A 12,810-nucleotide genomic window follows, 5' to 3' on the forward strand; every position below is an offset into this window, starting at 1 on the left:
CTAAATGGAATTAATATAAATAATTAAGTCATAAATGTATGATTTATAAATCATTTAAATTAAGTTCAATAAAAACATATTTCTAGCTCAAACAGGGATTACTTCAAGAACAGATTGAGCACAATTTAAGACTATATTAGTATTTTTTTCATGGTTAACATGATGATCATTTAAGAATTTATGGTCCCAACTTTATCTTATGTTTTACATAGTTTAATCATTAAAACTAGATCCTATACTATTTGACACAGCTTAATTGATTCAAGTAAGAAACCGAGAATCTTTTTAAACAATATGAATATCAAGGTTTCTAATTCATAGAAATATTACATACACTTCCAGTCTTAGCCTGTTTAAAGGGTATTAAGAATGCGGCATGACACATATTAAATCTGATACCATTGAGTAACTTGAACAACAGTTTGGCAGTAAGCGATATTTCCACAATTAAGACACAAAACGCACACATGCACAGATCAGATGTAGAAAAGAAATCGTTAGATTAAATACATATGTATTTGCATGCCATGTAGTTGGAGGTATGACATGTACTGTTAGATTGAAATATATTTGTGCACCTTGATGCACAGCGAGTGCGGTGACAGGCTTCCTGCTTTGGGTCTAGTTAGATGGGATCCGCTGGAAACTGAAACCGAGACAATTCTAATTATTTTTTATGGAAACACACGCCGGGGTACGCTTGAATTAAATTACCAGGCCAAGTAAGACAAACAAACTAACTAACACTTAAACGAAGAAAGAAAGGAAGAGCAACAAATGTAAAGCTTTTGGTCTTTGGGCCTAGACGCATCATGAGATTGATTCATGCTGGGCAAAGTTGGGCTTATGGGTGTACATTACATTGTAAGCGTTAGTGCAGGGTCGGACCCCGCCTGGCCCAGTTGTGATGGCTAGGTAAAAGCCAAAAGACAGAAATGCGAGTTGATATCGACAATCGCTCACATACGTAGCAGGGCAGACGAGCAAGCACTGAGGTCTATTGTAAAAATCTTCTCAGGTGTAACAGGTTTCTCAGATTTAAGCAGAGGTTGCGCCTGTGCCCCACACAGTCGTCAACTGTGACTCGTTCGCTCGCCTCGTTATCAGTCGTGATCGCGATGGGAATGAATGAATGTGACAAGAAGTGCTCCAATATATATATATAGACTAATACGAAACACAACTATGCACCAGCCAGTTCAAATTGAAGAACTGAGATCGATTGGTGCATAGATATCGCCCAAAAAGTAATTCATTTCAATTCTAGCACCATTCGAAATCAGTGCTTTTTATTCGAACCGATCAGCGGCGCATCAAAACAAGTGTTTCGCGTGAATTACAGCAAATATTGAAATCAAACCTAAATCGATACAAAAGTATTGCAGCACACAGATAAATTTGTCTATATTCAGTCATTTACATGACTTTTTGTAAGTATTCGCTGCAAGTGACGACCGCGATCAGCTCGGAAGCCCTTCAAGTTCAACGAAGGTTTCTCTCATTCTCGACGTGCTGCCGTTTATTGACTTGAACAGAAATACCTGCAATATGCGTCACATAACTTAAATATAGCCAAATAGACAAAACCCACAATTACGCTTAACTAAATTTGATTAGAAATTTTTCCTTTGTGAAAATTTTATTAATTATCGATTTAGTTTGAAACGGAGCTCAAAATCACGTTTGCTTTCTGAAAGTAAATTACAAAAAAAACTTTAAATATTTTGCTTGAGAAAATTACAATTAAACAATAACATTGGACTCATAAAATATTAGAAATTATTTCCGCTAACCGGCTCGAGATTAATATTGTTTTTTTATAACTTATAAATATCCAGAACATTAGCAGCTTATCTGTATAGCTATTTCAAGAAGCCCCCGCTTTGCCTCATCCAGCTTTGCCTTCGACTCACGGAACTCAAACGCCTTTAACTTGTTGAGAATTGCAAGCGTCGGGCAAAGAAAAAGTACAGCTGGAAAATTAGGAAAGCGTTAAAAATGAGTTTCAATTTAAATTTCAAATTCATTTCTATATAAATCGTTACAAATCCAATTCAATTTAAATTTTATTTTAATAATTCTTTAAAATTGATTTAAAGCTAAAAGTTAAATTTTAGCATTTGCAAATGTAATATTCAATGCATGTATACTTTTAATAGGAATGTTAATAAATGAAATAAAGCAAAAAAATAATGCGAGATAGTCAATAATTGCTGTTCAGCTGTTCGTTTACCTTTGTGGGACCTGAGACGTCAGTCATCCCTTATCAGACCTAGAAACACATGTATTTACTTAAAATTGATATATTTACACCTGTTTTGAAACGCACCTCCAGTTAAGAAACAATTACTGTACATACTTATCAAATATCTTGCGTCATAAATCTTCTTTGGCTAACAATAAATTAACGCAAAGCATTAATCATACCAAAAACTCAAGACGTAAACATGTTCCACATTTGGCGCCAGTATCGAAATTCTGCGAAAAGCTGATGCAGTTCCTGGGATTTCCAGGCCCTTTTTATTGAAACTTGTCAAGGTCACGTTGCGCCGAAAATAAACATCCTCTTTAAGTTTTTTGCAAATTCGTTTTCAACATGGCAGCAATCAGACGGCAATTGTCAGATATCGGCAGGTGGATGCCGGCGGTTCAGCTGATAGCGATGCAATGTGACATGCCAAATCTTATCTGAGCTGAAATAGTAATTGGTTTCCAAATATATAGCCTCGCTGCTTCAAATCGGAGAGTAAGAACTTACAATTTATTGTCTATATAATGCCGCATTCCCGTTTGCCGGCAGTTAGTCGGTTTTGTTTACCCAACAGAAACGATGCAGGGAACTGTCAGAGCTGCAAGTGTGCTGCTCCTGCTGCTGGCATTGGCTGTCCAGCTGCAGCACAGCAGTCAAACGGAATATATCAGCAGCGGCAAGGACATATGTCGCCTCTTTCCCGATGGCACGAAGATACGCAAGCCCGGCTACTGCGATCGAACGGTTGTGTGTCAGAATCATGTGAGCATAGACGACGAAATATGCAGTGGCAGCACATCATACTTTAATCTGGCCAAGGGCACCTGCTATAAATCACTGGAAACATCGGATAATTACTGCAAATCGCCGTGCACCTCGAAAACTACTGGCTATGTGGGCGACACTTTTAACTGTGCCAACTGGTACTATTGCGAGAAGACCAAACTTGTGACTAGTGGAGTTTGTGGCTTCGACATGTGGTTTGACCAGGAGAGACAGGTCTGCGATTATCCCAAGTTCGTGACGTGCAATGCCAAGTATGATCTGTGCAATGTGGTGCCCGCCGGTATCACGATTAAGGACGAGCTCTATTGCAATAAGTATCTTACTTGCAAGGCGGGTACGAACACCACGATCGTGTGTGACGATGGACTCTACTATGATGTGACGACAGCAACGTGCATCAAGAAGGCCTTGGTGGACTGTGAAAAGCATCCGTATCCGGAGAATGTCTGCGGCACAAAGAAGCTGGCCATACGAGATAAATTTGTGGCCGACGGTGCCACCTGTCGCGGTTATTTCCATTGCCGTGATCTGGGCTCAGGTGTGCCGGATCCGGAACCGCAGTGGCACCAGTGCCCCGTTGAAACCTTTTTCAACGAGGATATCCAACTCTGTCAGCCCAGGGCGGATCGCAAGTGCTCGGAGGATCGTTGCGACGGACGTGACTCTGGCTTCGAGCTGGCCCAGATTGAGGGTTGCCAGAATTATTTTGAGTGCGAGAATGGTGTGGAAAAAACACCATTTAAATGCGACAACAATATGTATTTCGATGTAGCGACTCAAACATGTACAGCTGAGAAAAAGGAATACGGTAGCTGCAGCTCTGATAAAGACAAATACGATCCCAATAACTGGGTTTTTTAAATAAACTCCTACAAGTATTGACATCAATTCATTCGAATTAAGCATTTAGTACATGTAAATCATTTGTTTTTTATATAATTATCCATTGCTGGGAAACAATGCCCGCAATATTTGAAAAACGTCAGTTTACTCAAAGGAAAGCAGGCCCTGAAAGGTGTTCACAATAGTGCTCCACATGCATAAAGCAGTGGTATGGTGTTTGCCAAGCAGTTTATTCAAGCAGTCTGTTGAAATGCAGTGCTTCTTGCGCTTCACACACTGCACGATTTGCACTGCTTTATTTATTTTAAGACTTTGGCGCGTTAATTTAATTAGGCATATTTTTTTTGCATATATTAACACAATTAAAAATTGTACTGTATGTAAATCTTTTCAATTAATTTAATTTACATATTTTACTAGCTCAAATATATATATATACAATCCCTTTTCAGACACCTAACTAAAATGTCATATGACATGTAATTTAATCCGGCAAGGCCGGATATGTAATGAAAGTTATTTTAAATATTGCCTATGCCTGTTCGATTCTCATAAATATAAGTCTCCCGGCTTTAAGCTTTGATTCAAAGTTTTATATTTAGCAAAATTTATGCATCTATATGTGTATGTATGCATGTAAATATTGAGGTGTTTATGTTTGTTCGTATATATGAAACACAGACAAACTTTTTTGTGCTGTGCTAAAAATTAAAAAAAAAAAAGCGTTGACGAAGTGCAACCGATATATGTCGGCGAATTACACATTAAAACAAAATTGTTTTTCATTTTAGAAAAATTAGCTAGCCAGCTAAATAAATATTTAAAAAATGTGTATCATTTTAAATGTCGCCCTTCTCCACGATTCTCATGAATTCAAGTAGGACAGCTTTCATGCATCAATCTTAAATATTTAAAATTAGTTGCGTTGAGTATTATTAAAATTATCTTCGTATCCTCATTCTCAATAGTTCACTTTGTCGTTTCTTGTTTCTCATACTCTTACTTACTTTCGACATCTTTTTTTTTTCAGTGATATGGATAAATTAAAGTCTGTATTTGTCCATCTAATAGATGGAGATACAGCTATGGGGGCTGTTCATGTGCATTTTTGGGTAAGTACCAATCTTTATATATAATACACATATATTTATATGTATGTGTGTAGCTGGACAGGGATTATTTCCTAGTATATATGAAAAAAACGCTTAGATTTTACTAATTTAGTTTAAAAAACCAACAAAAAGTTTGACTGTCTAATTGGGTAAACAAAATATTTTTATAAGATAAACTAATAAATATTTTACACTGACCCAATATGTTTTTGGGTATTTGCTACGACTTATCCTGAGCTTTGCATTTTCCAACGCCTGTGTGGATACCATGGCAAACATTTGAGTTTGGTATGAAGCATGGGGCCATTATCTGTCAGACGGAAGATGCTCCAACTCCGTTGCACCAAAGGGGGAGCTGACTCAACCCCCATATGAGAGAGAGAGAGAGCACAAATGCTGCAAATGAAACTCTATTTTGCAGAGCTGCAAACTGCACGCTGCAGCCGGCAAAATTTCGCTTTTTTCCATGTAGAGACTTTCCCTGTAGTTTTCATTTTAGACTACGATGTGACATGAAAAGCAAACCAAAGAGACAAAAGCAAAAAGAATTTATCGTGGGAGTGTGTTAGTAAGGCTAATTGGCTTTGATGCTGCGTCTGGCTGAACAAATTTGTAAAATGAATGAAGATGTAAAACGGACAGTTTTTTTTATTTATGGACACGTACTTAACATAAAATGCAATCACATTTTACAAGCAATTATTATTTATTTTCTTATAATTTATGAGCATTGCAACCAACTAGTTCTCGCTTCCAGTTGATCTTTGTGCTGATAATTAAAATTATTCAGTCCCTAAATATCAGATATTGCAATGATTTTTTCTAGCTTCAAAGCGTTTATATCCATCGCATATCAAATTTTCACTTTCAATTGTGTATTTTTAAATTTTAGGAATTTGAATCGAATTATTTTATGGAATTTGTTTTTCATTTATGGGAAAGTATTATATTTAGTAATAATAACTTAAAGAGCGCTAACGTAACGACCAACGGTTCATATAATTTCCGGATTGGAGTTAGCCTTGTATTACTTTTTTCCTAATAACATATATCCGCCTTGAATACTTATGGCTACATATATCAAGTACTTTCCCATCGAGCATTTATGGCCACGGTCAATTGGTATGCTTAAAATTTCTGTTGGGGCACTCAGACAACACCCTCTAAGTTGTGCGCTCTCTAAGGGTTGTCCCAGCCGTTGCTCCCCATTGTTAAGACTGTTGTTGTTTATATATCGTACTCAGTGCACGACATTTGTTAGTTCCTCACCTTGCTACAATTTATATGTAAAGCTGCTGTATTTCCTTTCCTGGTAATATCAATTATATATTTGCTCAGTTCCCTGCCCCATCGTGTTTTTGTTAGAAAGTTCTAGTGCGGCAGCCACCCTCTTTTCTGAGTGGATCTAAGGCCTGCTTCCCTGTTGGTTTCACTGCCACTGGCGTCACGTTTGCCGCATGCCACACGCCGCAAGCCGCACGCTCTATGGCAGCGTCTGCCATTTTGGCTTTTCCTGCAGGAAGCTTGCATATTTTACGTGCTGCATGTGGTTGTTGTTGTTGTTGCCTTGTCTGTGCGGGCATCTGTCTGTGCTGTGCGCTGTGCCGGTGCCCCAACTCTTCACTTTTATCGATTGAAATGTGTCTCAGCCTGTGAAATACAGGTCATTGATCTGCTCGTGCCTTTTTTTCGCTACGAAATGCTTCTCGTTTTGCCTGGCTTGAGAGTGGGCCGAGCACCGAATCATCATGCACTGAACCGGGAAGCGGCATGGAGTAGATTGTGTCAGCCACTCGACAGCTTGTGCAGCTTGTGTTCAGTGAAGTCTTTTGGAGTCGTTCCAGAAAACGGAATTGGATAAACTTATTTCCCAATATCTGAATATAAGGATATTAGGATCTGATGACCATGTTACTCATCTTGCTAAAACTGATACTTTCTGCATAACTTTCGTAATACTCAGCTTATTTCAAAATGTTTTACAACACTAGAAATCAGATATATATAGAGCTATGTATATATCAAAAATTAAGTTCTATAAAAGGAATAATTAATTGTTGATTACGGAACATCACAAAATGTAGACTTTACAAATTCATATATTTATAAAAAATTCGGCTTCTTATTTAATTACATTGAGTTCTTCATAGATTTCTTTGAATTTACATTCTAAAGCTTCGTATGCTTCAGCATATCATAAATATTCCTACTGGTAAGCTAAAATATGATATATGCATATAGTTGTGCCGATTCAACCACCATTTCTGACAAAGAGCCAAGCCAAAAGCGTCTGCCCCAGTCGCCATTGCACTCGCTTCCTTGTCACACGGTTTCCGTGTTGGGCAAACAAACGCTGGGGGCGACGACGACGAAGACGAGAACGAGGACGACGACGGGGACGAGGGCAAAGAGAGTGCTGTGCCGGAGAGTGGCGATGATAACAAATTCGTTTTTAGCTTTGGGGTAGTGGAGCAGCCGGCGAGTGGGCCGCGTCGTTTATGTCGTGTTGGGCACAAACTGTACCAAAAGTGCGCACAGAAATGCGCCAAGGGAACACGACGGGCAGCCGGGCGACCACTAGACCAGACCAGACCAGACCAAGCCAGGCCCGGCCCGGCCCGAACTGGCCCAGACAGTGGTAGAAAGAGAAACCAACTGCGACTTATAGCCCAGGATATGTTTGCCAAAGTCGTAGCTGTCAGCATTTATTTCGAGGGTTGCACTCTGGCCGGAATAAGGGAATTAAAATAACTGGAAAACAACAAAAAACAAAAAAAAAAATGGAAAAACAAAAAAGCTGGGAAAAAGCGCATGGAGAAGGCGTCTGCTGGCCCGGTGCGGTTCAATGACCAAATGCCGCCGATGCTATCGTGAGTAGGTCCGCACCTTCCCAAATCGCGGCAAACGCAGAGCTCTAATGTGACTACGAGAAAATTCTCGTTGCCGCAGCCAATGTTGCAAACGAGTTGCAAGGTCGTTGAACGCTGTTACAGTTGCAGTTGCAGTTGCAGTCGCTGGAGAATCTGCAACTAAAGCGCAGTTAATATCTAGCGTTTCTAGCCAAACAAGTTTTCGTGCTCTGCGCAAACCACGCACAATTTGTGCCTTAAGTTCACAATTGTCTGGCAACGCCAATGCTGACAATCAATCATCATAAGTGATTGAAAGATCTGCACAACTGGGTGCTATTTAAAATGCATTTAATATCAATCAATGTAGAGTAAAATTTTCAATTCTCTGGCAACTCCAATGCTACCATCAATCATAGCCAGCGATTGAAGTATCTGTTCCTAGATGGAATTACCATATTACATGCATTTATTAGGTATAAGGTCTGGCAACGCTTATGCTGCTATCATATCAAGTGATTGAAGTGTCTGCTCCCAGGTTAAATTTCCGTATTGAATGCAATTAGGACGTTAATTTTCCCATTCGATACGTAAATTTCGTATTGGGTAGTTCATAATCAAATTTTCAATTGTCTGGCAACGCCAATGCTGGTTCCGGCAAATCTTGCTGTTTGCTTACATTCAGGAAGTATATTACTTATAAATATATTAATAAATTTTTTTGTATGTTTTATGGGTTTTGAGATTTCTGACCATTATTCTTTAGTTCATAATCAAATTCTAAATTGTCTGGCAACGCCAACGCTATCAATCAGTCGTAATCAGTGTCTGAAGTAAGTATCTGTTCTTAGCTAATCATGTTAGTTGAATATAAAAGTAAACGATTTAGATTTTATAAACTTGAGGATTTGTCACCTTTGCAGAATATGCCAGTTGCTGTAGTTCAAAAGTACGCGCTCAATGCAGTTGCTGCAACATTTCGAGTTGCGACAAAGCGCATGCGTCGTCGGGAATGCTCCCTAGCATAAACATAGGATAATGGCCCCTGGAAACGCTCGTTGATGTTATAATCGTTGGCGTCGTTGCTCCCAACGAGGCATAACACAAAAGAGCCCTCGTCGTCGTCGTCGTCGACCCCCCCACACAGCCCCCCACTCTCACTTGGCGGCGCTGCAGGCATTGACACTGACTGCGCCTCCGCGCCTGCATTCGTGTGGCAATGGCAATGGCAATGGCCATGGCACTCTATAAGCTTCTCGTGCGTTCGTTTTTTGCCACACAGACTTGCAGCACACGGACACACCTAGCCTGACCCAACTATTTGGAGTTTTAGCTAAAAGTGCTCCGGCTAGCAATTACTTTGTATTTTTAGAATTTGAAAAAAATATTCTCTTCGTAATTTCAAATTTGGTTTATTCAAAATTTTGGAAAGCTGAGAAATTCCAAGTATTGTTTCGCAGATCTTTCATATAATAAATAAATTTCTGCAGAAAAATTACGAAAATACTTGATTTCCCTTACCAAAGCTTGTCATTTAAAAGTAGCTCGAATAGGTTATAGGTAGCGGGGAGTTGAAGTCCCACCGTTCGTTACGTATTAATGAATTGGGTGATGTCCCTGTTGTACAGTCATTTTGTGCTTCAAATGTTGCTTCGTTTCGCAACATACCAGCGTCTTGGGCAATGTCAACAGAACTCCTTGGCTCGGCACAGAGGTCGGCGTTTTGTTTTAGTAGAGCTTCACTAGCCTTGGCTTTCGAGGCGGCCTGCCGCGAGGAGCGTCGAACTGGCTTAATTACAGCTCTCGGCTTGCATCTGGCCTTAGCGATGCGGCTCACGGGCTCACTTTTGGAGCTCTTAATATTGCGCCTAGAACGCTATTTGATGCGAAGATGCAATCGCTTAAATAAATATACGTATTTATGCATGAACAACGCTTACCTTTTCCGGACTAGGCGGCGTTTGCCATGGAATTGCGCTAGCTCCGTTTGGGAAGCGCAGAGATTGACGCAGTGCATAATCCGAGGTGCCTGTGCGAGCCAAGATGCCCAGATGCGTTAGGGTGCACAGCGATCTCATGACATAGTTCTCCATGTTTTTCATCTTCTTGCTCCGACGCATCTGGAACTCCACCTGACGGACAATGCTGTGGGCGGGCACGAATGCCGATATGGAATATTTGCCCTCAAGGACAGATAGAGCCTTCATCACGTTTCGATTTATTTTTTTAGGAACGTTGAAGTTGTCCATTTTGTGCGGTTTTTTATCCCGATACGATAGAAAGCTTATGTATTTAATGTTTTGAGATGTTTACAGCTCTACGGATGTAGAATTTATGATCTCTGACGAGGTTTGATCTATAAACACAACAAATCTATGTTAGAGGCAATGTCTACTAAGACGAGCCAGCAGGATCAACTCTGTTCTGACAACACACGCTTCCGCCCCCTACCATCAAATTCAACGAAGCTTTTATTTATGTGTGCCTTACTATGCGATTCTCATGAATTTAGATACGATTTATAGTATTTCATATTCAGATTATTTAAAGAAGTTATCTTGATTTCTTTCTCTAGCTCTTATTAAATTTCTCTAGTTTTTTATTACTTCTTTTACTAATTAGGGGTGTAAATACATAAAAGACTGCTCCCTCCCACTTATAGATGCATTTTGGGTAAGTTCATAGTTGCAAATATATTTATATATCTTTGAGAATATATGTTGAGGAAATTCGCAACTGAATACGGGTTATCTTCTGGCTAAGACATTGGAGAACATGTTTGAGGAACAAGAATTCAAGGAATATGTTTTTTACTAAGTACGCCACAGTGTTAGGGTAGATCCTTTGCTGGAATCGAGAGAAAGCAAATAAACTAACTTCCAGATAAAAGTTTGTAATCTTTTAATTAGGTGGAGAAAAACAAATTTATTCAAAAACGAATTTTGCCGTTAGTAAACACTATAAAGGCTTGTAAGAGTTGCCACCCACGCCAGAGACTCATCTCAACTGAATGCAGCCATAGAGATTTTCACTTAATGATGAAAAGTGCATCACAATTAAAATGAAAAGCAACGAAAAGCGAAAACTTTCAACACATACATAAGTCTGCAGGGATATACAAAGTCGCAAGCACACACACACACACACACACACATGCATGCACAATAGAACAATAACAGACTAACCTATTGTAAAGTGGTGAATACATAAATACGCACACATAGACAGAGCCAAGCTATGCACATTTGACGTACATACAAAATTTTACTGTTGTGTTGGCAACAATTTCCAAAATGGCGTCTCAGCGTGACTATCTTGCCAATGCCTCCCGCCGCCCAGCGCCCGCTCAGGCCCCAACAAGCCGGCGAACCATGCAACCAAATACATGTTTAACCCGGGTGGAGTATCAGAGTGTGTGTGTGTGTGTTTTTTTTTTGTCTGCAGCAGCAGAAAAGGCAGCAAAACAGAAAAACGGAGCCACTGCCACTGCCACGGCCGGAGCCGCAGCCAGTGGCATTGTGAGTGCAGAGCGGAGCAGGTCAATGATACCAAAAGTTAACCCACACCAACAACGTCTGCAGCGTCGCACTTGAGCAATTTTCACAAAAAAAAAACAACAAAAAAACAACACACAACAACGAAAAATAAACAACAACAAAAAACGTGAAAACAACAACCAGAACTGTTCGCAGTGCTGCCAGGCCGCACCCTTTGGGCAAAGCCACCCACATGCACACCCACAGCCAGAGCCAACTTCAGAGTCAGCGCCAGTGTCAAGTTTACGCCACATGTACACACACACACACACACACACAGACATGCACACACACGCACACATGCATGCAAGCAAGCAAGCAGATCTGGTCATGAACTCCATTCTCCATTTTCAATGGCAGCCATAGGAGTCCCCGCAGAACCCTAGCACAAAAGCTCTTTTATCTATCGCATGTTTAATTTGTGCACTCTGAAAAGCGTTTGCGGTGCGACGGTGGCAGAGGGGGGGAGAGAGAGCAAAACGAGAGAACGAGTAAAAAGCGAATGCTACACCTAACTATCACCTCCCACTTGGCCTGCCCACACCAAGCCAACGACAGCGATGCCAACTGCGACGCCTTATGCATCATTTATTGCCCCCCTCCCCCTCCCCCACCACTTTATTATTATATCTTTTTATCTTTTTCCTGTGCAGCAACAGCGGCAGCGGCAGCAACAACAAGAACAGCATGCGCCACGCCACAACTTGAACAACGCGGTGAAGGTCATTGCTACCAAAATTGTGTCTCCCTTTTGTCCTACTCTACTCTCGACTCAATTCGACTCGCATTCTCATTCGCCGCGCTGCACACCAGAGCAAATACACCAAAGCACACACACACACATAGCACATGCCGTCTGTGAGCGTGTGTGTGTGTGCTTGTGTGCGCATTTCTGCATTTAATCGTTGGCAACGACGTCGACTACTACATTCGCACATCCGCACATGCAATGCGGAGCAAGGGCTCGCACAGCGTTGCCAGACTGTTTCTTTTTGTACAGCGTAACAACGCAAAGCGAGCTAGAACTGAAGAACTGTGTGCACTGGCAACACTTGCCGCGCATATTACAACATACTACAGCAAAGAAGAGTCAGACCAAAAAAGCAAACGCAACATAGAGGGAAAAAAACTCGTTCAGCTCGGCTCGACCCGTTCCGCTCCCGTGCCAAAAGCAAACTGTGTCTGTGTCACTCAACCCACTAAACTCGCACACAATGCGGCGCTGATGACGACGATGACGACGACTCGAACTCGTGTTTGCTGCCTTCTCCAGCTCCATGCGCCTGCCGTTGTTGCATGCAACATATTTTGCGCGACTCTGCTGCTGCTGCTGCTGCTTCAGTCCTCTGTTTCTGCATGCTTTTGTCGCTGGAACGTGGGTTGTTGTTGACTCTATGCGCTCTTTTAAGCGTTGTTGTTGTTGTTGTTGTTGC

General features: G+C 40.8%; 2 protein-coding genes across 2 annotated transcripts; one reads left to right on the plus strand and one right to left on the minus strand.

Moving 5' to 3' along the window:
- The first annotated feature begins 2,227 nt into the window (after nt 1-2,227).
- LOC115766062 (peritrophin-44) lies at nt 2,228-4,140 on the plus strand. Its single transcript, XM_030709863.1, has one exon. The coding sequence runs from the start codon at nt 2,831-2,833 to the stop codon at nt 3,896-3,898; it is 1,068 nt and encodes a 355-aa protein (XP_030565723.1). The 5' UTR covers nt 2,228-2,830; the 3' UTR covers nt 3,899-4,140.
- Nucleotides 4,141-9,251: 5,111 nt separating this feature from the next.
- On the minus strand, nt 9,252-10,172 carry LOC115767081. The gene is made up of 2 exons (XM_030711231.1): nt 9,782-10,172; nt 9,252-9,717 (listed from the first exon to the last, which is right to left on the minus strand). Exons 1-2 carry the CDS (start codon nt 10,088-10,090, stop codon nt 9,376-9,378), a joined length of 651 nt encoding a protein of 216 aa, XP_030567091.1. The 5' UTR covers nt 10,091-10,172; the 3' UTR covers nt 9,252-9,375.
- Nucleotides 10,173-12,810: the final 2,638 nt, after the last annotated feature.

The sequence above is a fragment of the Drosophila novamexicana genome, unplaced genomic scaffold (genome assembly GCF_003285875.2).
Source record: "Drosophila novamexicana strain 15010-1031.04,08,12 unplaced genomic scaffold, DnovRS2.1 tig00000009-arrow-pilon, whole genome shotgun sequence".
Classification (NCBI taxonomy): domain Eukaryota; kingdom Metazoa; phylum Arthropoda; class Insecta; order Diptera; family Drosophilidae; genus Drosophila; species Drosophila novamexicana.